Below are 12,053 nucleotides of genomic sequence, written 5' to 3'. Positions count from 1 at the left end.
GAATGTCCAACTACTACACAGTGAACACTCCTGACGATCTCGACTCTGCCGATGACCTAGTTGGCCCAGCTCTAACAAAACCACAGCCAAATGCAGAAGACAAATTCGCCTTGCAACAACATCAGCAGGATCGGGTCTCAAGATCAACCTGAAGAAAACAAAATTGATGAAGATCAACACCACTGCCCAATCACCAGTCACAGTTAGTGAAGAGCCTATCAGAGATGTCCAGTCTTTCGTTTACCTGGGGAGTGTGGTGGACAGAGAGGGTAGGCACATATCGGGATGTCCAGTCAAGAATCGGCAATGCACGAGCAGCGTTCACCATGCTCAAGAACATCTTGGACTCAATTTTAAGGACATCCGTATGACCACCAAACTGCGGATCCTCAACTCCAACGTTAAGTTCATCATACTATACAGAGTGAAGACACGGAGAATGACTAAGCAACTCTGCAGAAGATCCAGACATTCCACAACACCTGTCTCTGGCGCATCTTGAACATTCGATGGCCTGAACGGATCACAAATGAGGAACTGTGGAGGAGAACAAAGCAGGAGATGATGGATTTAAAAATCAGACGGCTAAATTGGTCACACCCTAATGGAAGCCGCCACCCAGCACCTCACGCCAGGCCTGACTTGGAATCTGCAGGGAAAGAGACAACCCAGAAACTCCTGAAGTAGAGACATGGAATTAAAGTTGAAGACGTGTGACACCACCTGGCAATGCGAAGTTAGAGCAGAGCAGAACTGTGTTCGCTGAAGGACTGTTATGGAGGACCTGTGTTCCTCACGGAACGACAGACCTAAGTACCACGGGTTGTTAATCCCAAAATTCTTAGCAATGGACCAGCAATTCTTACCTCGAGTTAATTGTTAATCTTTATCCTCGGTTTGACAATTAATTCTTACCAGGGGTTGGTACATGTAAACTATTTCTATGGAATGACAATTCTTAGCACTGGAGTCCCGTGGGGATCCGGGTTAGAATAGGTCCTCAGTACCCCTTTGCTTGTCGTAAGAGTCGACCAAATGGGGCGGTCTTTCGGATGAGACCCCAAAAACCGAGGTACCGTGTCATAGCAGGTGTGGCACGATAAAGATTCCTCCCAGCTCAATGGCCATAAGAGTCGAGCATAGGCCTAAAATTTGCAGCCCTTCACCGGCAATGGTGATGTCTCCAAATGAGTGAAATATTCCCGAGAGAGACGTTAAACAATATTCAATCAATCAAACTTACCACTGGTTGATAAATCTCATTTTCTCGGAGTGGCGATTCGGTACCATGTTGCAGAAAATCTATTTCTTTGGATTGACAATTCAGTGACACAGAGTGTGTTTGTAGAATGAGTATGTAGTCGTAGCTGTAAGATTGATTGATTGTATCTTGTTTAACGTCACCAAGACCGATGAAGGGCTTCATATTTAGGCTTTGAATATACAGTCCAAGAAATCTACACATATGAGGAAGAGGGTTAACTTGTCTGTGCATCGCCATGTTTATTTACATGTGTATCGATCGATTGATTTATATTGAATGACAAATATTCTTTAGTCATTTATAAAGTTTTGCAACATATATTGATTATTTCTATGATTATCAGTTATCGACTTTTGTTGTTGTATTTTCAAAACCCGAAGAGCAAATGAGATGTGTATCAATTTTCTCATAAGTTATTATGTAAGAAGGTATATCGCAGAATAATGACCACGGTATTCCTTTGATGTTTGTGAACAGTAACCACGGTAGAATTTCCAATATTTCAAAAATGCCGCGAAGTTGGTCGCGGAGTTCATGGAAGGTGTATATTCACGCGTGGACAGACGGCACTCACGAACTGGATCTAACTAGATTGAAACAGACTGCATGTCTTCATAGTTGCAAATTACAAGCATTGGGTTTCAACAGACGTTAAGCAGAATACACGCAGTGAATGTAAATAAATATATCGATCAATTTGTCTAAAATACTGATCAATTTACTTAATGTGTCCGCTGTTGTTGGAAGCAAGTAATAATTAATAGTAGAGATTACTAAATTTTCCCGTAGGATTCCAGTCACCGTTTCAGATTGCATCAAAATGTCTTTAATAAGTTTCAAACTTGAAATGTTAATGAGGAAGAGATGATGGAAAATTACTGATCAATAATACCCATGATACAAAAGCATGGGTTCACACGAAGTACTATTAACTTAGCAATCATGCCTTTAGTCTGTATAAGTACCTTGTGTAGTCTACTACTGGTACATAAATAACGGAATCGGAGAGTGCATGTAACTATCTAGTAATGAATAGTCGTTCACTGGTACTACACTGTCGTCGGCTCAGTTACCCTCTGCTATAGTTATTGGGAAGAATGAATGTTTCAGCCGTTTTGAAGCGCTTTATTTAAAAACATCGGGCTTGATATCCTATTGTCCACTCTGTAGTTTGGTAGCTCTAATGCAGTGTTTGTTTGTGTGGGTACTAAGTGGTCGGATAATGGGATGACCGACACCAGCCCCTCCACCACCTTCAGACTAGAAATGTCAGACTCAGTTTTGTTTCTGGAGCGTTTGAAGATCTAAGTTCGCTAACATCTTCATAATGATTCCGAGGGTCCTAGACTTGTAGTCATGAGTGATGAAGTGGGCTGTCCGGCATTGTGTATATTTAAGTCTGTTTATGTTGTCTCTAGATAAGGATTCCATGATATTAAAATGGCAACATACCCTAATGTCTACCGTACCAACGAAATGCATACGTTTCCCCGGCAACGAGTAGAGCAGTGACGTAACTTGCAGCGTAAGAAGTTCAACGTAGAACTTGCTTTGCTGCACATGTTGCTTATGTGGATGGTCTATTTAAATTTCTAATAGCTCTCAATCTGAAAATTTTAGTTTATTATAAAAAAAAAAATACTATTACGATAGTTTTGTATGTAACTTTAACCATAGTCATTGTACTCATTGATAAAATCAAAATTAAGTTCCAAGATTTTATCAAAATTTCGTACTATGGAATATATAGCTCAGAGCCTCTGGATAGATTTCCTAACACAAATATCAATAACAAAAGTTTATAAACCCTTTTTTTATCTGTCATTGAAATAGTAAGTAACAATTTTGGAACACAAATTTTCGACTTAAAAAATGAGAGCTAGTATAACTTTAAAAACATTTGCAATAGTGAAGACAAGGGTTCTGTTTGACGGACTGTAGAATATGGGTATGGTAGATGAAAGAATTTTAGGTCTTCATTATGCCAGGAAGCATCCACATATGTTTAATCTTTTCTGGCCTTGTAGTTCTTGAGAATTTTTTTTAAAAAAATTATTCCACCCAATTTTGGCCTTTTCTTGCTTATTTCCCCTTAGAATGAAAGACGACCCTACATATGAGGAAACTTGAATCCCCTTTATTCAAGGATAATCTGTGCTGAGTTTGGTTGATATTGGCTTTGTGGTTAAAGAGAAGAAGATGAAATGAAAAATTAATGACGACGACAGACAAGGGACAAATGTCGATCGGATCGACAAGAGACAAATCAATCAGCTAAAACGAATGTAATTTTCCTCAGAAAATGTATCCAACGATTAAGCGATTTCCCGTGAGAGGAAATATAATACCAGTATATAGGTGCAAGTACACAAAAACGTAAGCAGAAGGATAGGAATTATGCGAATCTTGAATCCAAAGTATGTACATGCACGTTATCACAAACTCCCATCAACAGGTGTACTGACTTGTCACATCTCAAAATTATGAAATGGAAGTAAGAGAAAATTGGCATTTTATTAACGACACAAACAAATATATGATCTTATCGACATGTTCGTATTACAGAACTTGTTGATTCACAATCTCGTTATCACATGGACAATAAATGGCATGATCGCGGTATCCTTCGTACCGTGTACGGTATGGTATACTGTTTATCAAATGCAGATATATGTGTTCACAGACCTGGATCCTTCGATCCTGTCCTTGGCTTAGAAATAAATTGTTTGAGGATAAAAAGCAACACTAAAAATATTACTTCAAAAAATTCCATTATAGTAAGAACGCTTGCTCCAATAAACAATCCCATCTGACCACCAATGCTCGCTGAAAATATCATAAACCATATGCATATTACGTGTAAATATAGACATATGATTATAATTTTATATGTAAGACAAGCGTACGTATATATTGAACTGATAGTTACAGGTTCTCAAAGTAAAACTGCTGATTTCAAAATAGAAAACAGACGTACCTAAAACATCTCCCATTCGTTCGTACTTTGGGATTTGCTTCATCCAGAAGTAAAACAGCTGATCATAAAATATTGATATTTCTAGGATGTTGTCCCTATCAAAAACATAAAATATTGATATTTCTAGGATGTTGTCCCTATCAAAAACATAAAATATTGATATTTCTAGGATGTTGTCCCTATAAAAAACATAAAATATTGATATTTCTAGGATGTTGTCCCTATCAAAAACATAAAATATTGATATTTCTAGGATGTTGTCCCTATCAAAAAACATAAAATATTGATATTTCTAGGATGTTGTCCCTATCAAAAACATAAAATATTGATATTTCTAGGATGTTGTCCCTATCAAAAACATAAAATATTGATATTTCTAGGATGTTGTCCCTATCAAAAACATATGACCTGTTATACGTTTGGCGTATGTACATCATACAGATTTCTTTATAATCCAGATTCGCGAATACTGACTGTACATTTCAAATAAACTTTGGTGTAGAAAATGGTGGGTTTTTTTTAAATTGGCTAACAGACCAACGATGTGAAGACTATTAATGAATAGAGGTAGATCCGCCACTGTTTTTAAAAGAGACCTATTGTAATGAATTGAGATATTCAAATATCATGTTACCGAATTCGTTCTTCAGACACATTGAAATGCGAAGACGCAATCTTGGCAAAAGAATCTGAAGGAAACTGATTGGTCGACACTGTAACGTCATAACGCATTTCCTCACAGGGGTATGGACAGTCACATTGAACGTCACCCAAAACATCCTGGTATACCAAATTCACTGGAAATAGATAAAAATTGATTTCATGAATGGTATGTACATAAAGAAGTTCCCTATTACATCAAGAAATATAAAGTGATTATTGTAATAGTCTACTTACTCATTTCCTTTAAGTAGCACGTGGACATCTGGTACTTTGAACAATAGGAATGATTTCCTTTTAAACAAAAACAAAAAATTACAAGTACAAATTCAAAGATATATTGTTACCCTAACTGTAAGATGTCTTGGTACTCAAATGCTAGAATGCTTTGTAAATCGCCAAAATAGAAACTAATTTTTTTTTACCCAAATCACCCACTTGCACGCATCCACATCTTTCGAAAACTATTTCCGAAAAACAGAACCTTTTACAGGTGCCTATACTGTATGGTATGGGGTAGAATTTGTTGACAAAATCTGAAGCCTGCGTGTCCACACAATACCCATCCACAAATGCCTTGAATGGATATGGCAAGAAAGAGAACTAGAATGAAACATTTACATTTTATTTAATGGCAAGATCGTCTAACTAACAAAAAACTATCGGTAAATTCATAGTTTTCACCAAGACAACACCACCCCCTGAAACCATGTATATTTATTGAGTGTTAAAACAAATTGATTATATAGTGTGCAAGTACTATAACAAAACTCTTACTCTACACTTTTTCTTTGCTGTTTATTCACAAATAAAAGTGGTCTTTAAATGTCACTTTCAACGTACATTATAAAAGTTGACCCCCCAATAATAATGTAATCGATGTCGGACAACAGTAACATAGTATTTTGACACACACCCACACCTACTTGAAGTTAGATTCTTATCCGACATCGATCTTTTGTTTTCGACCATTACCTTGACTGATTTATTGTTTATAATTCTCGATGTATACTGTGACAATTAAGTGACCTACCACCTTAACATCAAACCCTGTATGTAAAAATGAAACAACTTGAATTCAATACATAATATGAATATAAACAATACCCCCAGTAACTGTCAAGTTTAATTGCATACTGGGAGAGTCCTGTGGGGATCCGGATTAGAATAGGTCATCAGTACCCCTTGCTTGTGAGAGGCGACTAAATGAGGCGGTTCTTCAGATGAGACCGCAAAAATCGAGGTCCAGTATCACAGCAGGTGTGGCACGATAAAGATCTCTCCCTGTTCAAAGGCCGTTTGCGCCGAGCATGGGCCTAAATTTTGCAGCCCTTCACCGGCAGTGGTGACGTCTCCATATGAGTGAAATATTCTCGAGCGTCCAATATTCGGCCAGCCAACCAACCACCCATAGCTGGGAGATATGAAAACAATAGAAGCATAAAGGTTTTTCTCCTCATCAAACCCACATACACTGTAATACAAACATTCCATGGATCAATGGCTGTGCAACATCTGTATGAGATAAAGAAGTGACACTACATGTACACATGACTGCGGTCGAAACATTTTCACTCATATCGAGACGTCACTATTGCCGGTGAAGGGCTGCAAAATTTATGCCAATGCATGGTGTTTATAGCCTTTGAACAGGGAAGGGCCTTTATCGTGCCACACCTGCTTTGATACGGGACCTCGGTTTTTGCGGCCTCATCCGAAGGACTGTCCCATTTAGTCGCCTCTTATGACAAGCAAGGGGTACTGACGGAGGACCTATTCTAACCCAGATCCCACGGAAACTTTATCTACATGAATATGAATTTAATCCTGCTTATGGGAATTAGAAGTTTTCAATAGGAATTCTATTTCCTTTAAAAGACAAAACCTATAGGAAAATATAATATCCTGGGGAATTTTTTCAAATGAATTTCCTTGAGGAAATTATTTTCTTGTAGGAATTTGTAAAATGTTGCAATACACCGACACCCCCCCCCCCCCCCCCCACCACCACCACCATACACAAGTTTTGATGAGAGAACGATACGAAAATAAGTACAGGTAGATGTGTGTTTTACTGTTGCAATTTTACATGCATACCGTAATATATATATTACATGTGTTTATAGTCATACAAACCCTTTTCTTGGACACAGACGCCAATGCAGACACTCCAGGCGCGACAGCGAACCCTTCATAGATTGGATCTACTGCAGTACCAGGCTCATGTACTATAACCTAGTAAAATAACAGATCTTGCCATATAACCAATCGCATGTAACTGTAAATTCAGAAGAAAACGAACAGTTTCATTGAATTCATATCTACGGATTCAAGATACGTTGTAGCTAAAGAATGCGGCAATTTGTGTCAATGGTTTAAGATAAATGTTGTGGAAGTCGGCCTGTACTGGTACTGTGGACAACGATGATGAATGCACTGGTGACACTTTCCTATACTAGTACGTTTAAAAGGTGGGAATAATATGCTAGCACCGACTTTAAAAATTCGGTAAAACAAATTTCTACGGACCTTCATCTTTGATTTGAAATTCATTCCAGTTGGGACATACCCCTTAGATTGATTGATTGATATATATTGTCCTTCTCAAGAATTTTTCACTCAAATCGAGACGTCACCATTGCCGGTGAAGGGTTGCAAAGTTTAGGCCTATGCTCGGGGCTTATGGCCATTGAGCAGGGAGGGATCTTTATCGTGCCATACCTGCTGTGATACGGGGCATACTCCTTTGAATTTGCTACACTAACCTTGATATTTGATTGTGTAATTCTTACTTTATCGCTTGCTGTAGCTTGGTAGTTAGGAAACTCACTTCGCAGCCGGAAGGTCCCGACCGGCGCTGTATCAAACCCAAGACGCTTAATACAGGTAGAGACCCTGTTCCTATGTCAGGTACCCGGCATTAGAATCTTTCAGATATTACTTTAAAATCAAGGTCTTGACACGATAACGAATCCTCACTTGAGTAAAAAAAAATTCGAATGGAACTTACAATATGAAAGGTGAAGATAACGAACAGTGATCAATCTTATAACTCCTATAAGCAATACAAAATAGATAGTTGGGCAAACACGGACCCCTGGACACACCAGAGGTGGGATCAGGTGCCTAGGATGAGTAAGCATCCCCTGTCCACCGGTCACACCCACCGTGAGCCCTATATCCTGATCAGGTAAACGGAGTTATCCGTAGTCAAAATCAGTGTGCCAAGAACGGCCAAACAATCGGTATGAAACACGTCAGACAGCATTTGACCCAATGATAGGTTGTATTGACGAACTAGATCGTTATAACGACCATAGAATTTGCGAAATGCTGACTTCAATCGAGACTGTTGAAACCTCTGTACCATCAACTTGTTTGACAGTAGCTTGTCTCGATTTAAAAACTGACCATACGCAGAACAGGCTCTTGCGTATCAGATGAGAGGAATACATGTAAATACCATATGCAGGTGATAATGAAATATTTCTACATAAATATGAGAAGTTGACGATGGAGAAGCTGAAATCATCCCGTTTGTCATACTGTTGAGTTGTATAAACAAACCAACATTACTTTAGCTCAGTTGATAATGTATGAATTACAAACTTCCAATTGGTATACATGCATAGTAACTATTCTAAGAGATCCATTTCGACAGGAAGCCAAAGTGTGAATTAAGACGATCAGACAAAGTCGGGGGGAAACCCCACCTGCTTTAACGAAAGAGTTACAAAAATAACATTTTATACACACTATCAAATATTTCATAGCTCTATCTAGAAATATGACCTTGACACCAGTTGTGGCTGTTAAACCAAATTCGTACAGATCCCTGTGTATGTCCAGCATTACACGCAAATTGTACAGAGAGCCGGTCATCTTCGTCGTCACGTTCCCGTCCCCATTCCACGTGTGGCAGATCCCTAATGACGTCAGAGTGGGTTTGAATACTAATTCAGTCATAAAATCAAAGGTACTGAACAAAATGAACTTGGAAACATCCATGCTGATATTCAATTCCTTTTCCAAACTATTTGGTTCAAAATATCCGTTTTCTCTGTAATAAGAATCATTCCAGTCCACCTTTTTGGTGGCAAAAACAGCAACACTCGAGACCGACAACCAATAGTCTGCGTCCTTCTGGGATTTGGAGGATTTTGACCGATTCTTGGAGCCCATGTTGCAGATGGTTACGGCAGGAAATGGCATTCTTTCGAAAGTTTCTAGGAAAGATTTACTAGTAAATGGATACGAAAAGTAACTCTGAAATTCCTGTACCAAACACACAGCGACAAACGTCATCGAAGTTAACAGGAAGGATATCCAAAGAAGTCTGTGTGAAGGAAAAAAATAAGGATCATTTAGCATGTATTGCAAAGTTCGACATGTCCGGGAATTCAGAACATTTAATTTGAATACATGTACAATCAAGGACATTCCGCAAAATATATTAGGTAATTATTTAAGCTCAAGGTCGATTTTTTATTTTTTTTTTTAGATATATAGGAAATAATAAAACTATGATTACCGTCTTAGAGATTTGATGGTTGGCTATCGCTAATTAAATGTTGAGAGTGGTTTGTGGATGATGTATTGGCAAGCCTTGTCATTTGTGAATGCATATAAGAGCTTAAACTATTCTAAACTGTAAATTCATCCCATGAAATTTTCTTTACAAAAAGCACCCCATTAGATTATGAATGTCACGTGACATCACAATGCAAACCATGCACATGAATCAGATAGTGACTTCAATAAATGTTACCTCTTGTTCACAGTCGGGTATGGAATTCACAAATTCTTGAAATTATGAAATTGTAAAAATACTAATTCCAAAATACCAAGCATGTACACAGATTGCAAATACACTCTGAATTATTTTTAAAGGAACATAAGTCACTCTAGTATGAATGCCACATGGGGAGTATACTCTCCGCGACATTGGATATCAGCGTGAATTCGACAGAATTAAGATTCATTCAATGCGAATTTACGAATCAGAAATTATCAACGAAGCATACCTACCCCCGTATCCTATTTCTTTGTATTATGGTTACTCTTCCGAAGCCATGACAGGTCGTCTCAGATAGAAATTCCCACCAAAGTTTGCGGAGGGATTTATTTCTTTTTCCGACATCTCCATCTTCCGAGTCTGAGGTATTCCGACCATCAGCTGATTGTTCACTCTTACTTTCTCCCCCTGTTTCTTTTGGGTGTATCAGAGTTGACATCATATTGCCTTATACACAATACAGCATGGCTCCAAGGTATAGTCTGTTGTACATTTCAAAACGAATTATTTTAGCACAAATTAAACGGTAATTGGACCATGCTTACGTATATCTTGCAAGATCTACCTTTTAAATCAATTTCCTCAATGCAAATTTATCATTAGAATTAAAAGTTTCTTGTATCCAGATTATCTGCCTACGTGTGGTACAGGAGACCAGGCAGTGCTGCAGCTTAGAAATTTGTATCCACAGTTTCAAATCAAATACAACTCAGATTAAGCAATCGTCAGGTAGAACCTCACACCTTGAGATGTCATCTCAGGGGAGCAGTAGGTTAAGCAATCAATTATTAATCGTAACATTATGCCCGATCAATCATTTGGTAATGTTTCCATTTTCATTTTAATTAATTACTTACTCGCAAATTTCCAATAAAATAATCCTTTCACAAAATCTTATGTTTGTATTTTTTAAAATTTCAAATTAGATGCATTATTGTGTTGGTTAAAATTTCAGTATAAGGTAGGTACAGGTATATAATTATGATGGTTTTATTACACTTCATTTACATGAAAGGTACATATGTTTTGAAGACAAATCGTTGGGATTCTGATAAATTGCAACATGTCGAATGCTTCTTTAACTCTGGGAAATTAAAATCTATAAACTGTTCCGATGCTGATTCTGTTCAATGGAAACCATTCCTTTGATTAATCGCGTCATTATTACAACAGACTAATTCGAACATCAAGCAAACTAGTATTGATTGTATTTTAATGGAATTTTTTTAGATGCCAGAAGTAAATTATGTATTAATGGATAGTTTAACTTCAATATTGTGTGTAACACTTTAAATAAAATTTATTAGTAGGGATCTGTCGTCTAATGTGGCTCAGAGAATGTATGATTTCTTACATCATAAATTATCTCTATTGTTAGACTATTCTAAAACAAAATGCATGCCTTATGGAGAAACCCCCACCCCACCCCACCCCTCTTTTGGTAAATGTGGTTTCTCCTGAAGATGAATAAATTTCTACACACCATTCATTCCACACTGTTGGGAGTTATTAATAAGGTCTGTATGTTAATAAGGTGTGTACGGTTGGTTGGTTGTACATGTATATTGTTTAACATCGAGAATCTTTCGCTCGTATGGAGATGTCACCATTGCCGGTAAGGGGCTGCAAAATTTTGTCCTATGCTCGGCCTTCAATTGTACAGGGAGGGATCTTTATCTTGTCACACCTGCTGTGATATGGGACCGTGGTTTTTGCGGTCTCTTCCGAATGACCGTCCTATTTAGTCGCCTTTTACGACAAGAAAGTGGTACTGAGGACCTATTCTAACCCGGATCCCACGGGACATACATAAGGCCTATCTCTAAATAAGGTCATCAGACCGTATGTTATTGGGAACTGTAGGATAAGGTTTGTCTGTTAATACTGTCTGTATGTTATTAAGAGTATTGAATTCGTCTGCATTTGCACAAGGATGAAAATGAAAAGGTCGAGAGCGCATGCTCGTGTTAGGACTATTTATTGACTAAATCTGGTGTCAAGAAAGGACCGCATTGTTCCGGAAAAATTGAATTGCACTGCAGAATATACAAGTTTGTCAAACTAGTCATTCTCAATAACTGTATTTATCTTAAAGGGATAAATTTGATTATTGAGAGTTGTATATATAATATTTGTATTTCCAATGTGTTGCCTTTGATATTTTTACCTGTTATAATGAAATATCATTTCCTCGTATAATGCGATACAGTTGTGAACATTGTGCGTATGGATCTTGATAAATTCTAACGACTGCGAATCCGATTGTGCGTATGGATCTTTATAAATTCTAACGACTGGGAATCCCGACAGGAAGGAAATACTGATTTATTTTGTTTTACCATTACTGAATTATTATT

At 37.7% G+C, this 12,053-nt stretch overlaps 1 protein-coding gene across 1 annotated transcript; it reads right to left on the bottom strand.

The window, feature by feature from the left end:
• Positions 1-3,816: 3,816 nt before the first annotated feature.
• On the bottom strand, positions 3,817-10,138 carry LOC125647352 (acid-sensing ion channel 1-like). The gene is made up of 8 exons (XM_048874033.2): positions 9,930-10,138; positions 8,694-9,237; positions 7,038-7,136; positions 5,327-5,504; positions 5,139-5,195; positions 4,876-5,038; positions 4,242-4,336; positions 3,817-4,090 (listed from the first exon to the last, which is right to left on the bottom strand). Exons 1-8 carry the CDS (start codon positions 10,136-10,138, stop codon positions 3,942-3,944), a joined length of 1,494 nt encoding a protein of 497 aa, XP_048729990.2. The 3' UTR covers positions 3,817-3,941.
• Positions 10,139-12,053: the final 1,915 nt, after the last annotated feature.

The sequence above is a fragment of the Ostrea edulis genome, chromosome 6 (assembly GCF_947568905.1).
Source record: "Ostrea edulis chromosome 6, xbOstEdul1.1, whole genome shotgun sequence".
Lineage (NCBI taxonomy): Eukaryota > Metazoa > Mollusca > Bivalvia > Ostreida > Ostreidae > Ostrea > Ostrea edulis.
This window is presented reverse-complemented; position numbering and strand designations above follow the sequence as displayed.

Excerpts from the sequence above, each read along its gene's own strand:
- LOC125647352 (XM_048874033.2), bottom strand. The coding sequence starts at position 10,138 with ATGATGTCAACTCTGATACACCCAAAAGAAACAGGGGGAGAAAGTAAG. Across the intron at positions 9,238-9,929 it reads CAAAGAAATAGGATACGGGG|ACTTCTTTGGATATCCTTCC; the intron begins GTAGGTATGCTT and ends TCCTTCACACAG. Across the intron at positions 5,039-5,138 it reads GTGCTACTTAAAGGAAATGA|TGAATTTGGTATACCAGGAT; the intron begins GTAAGTAGACTA and ends ATCTATTTCCAG.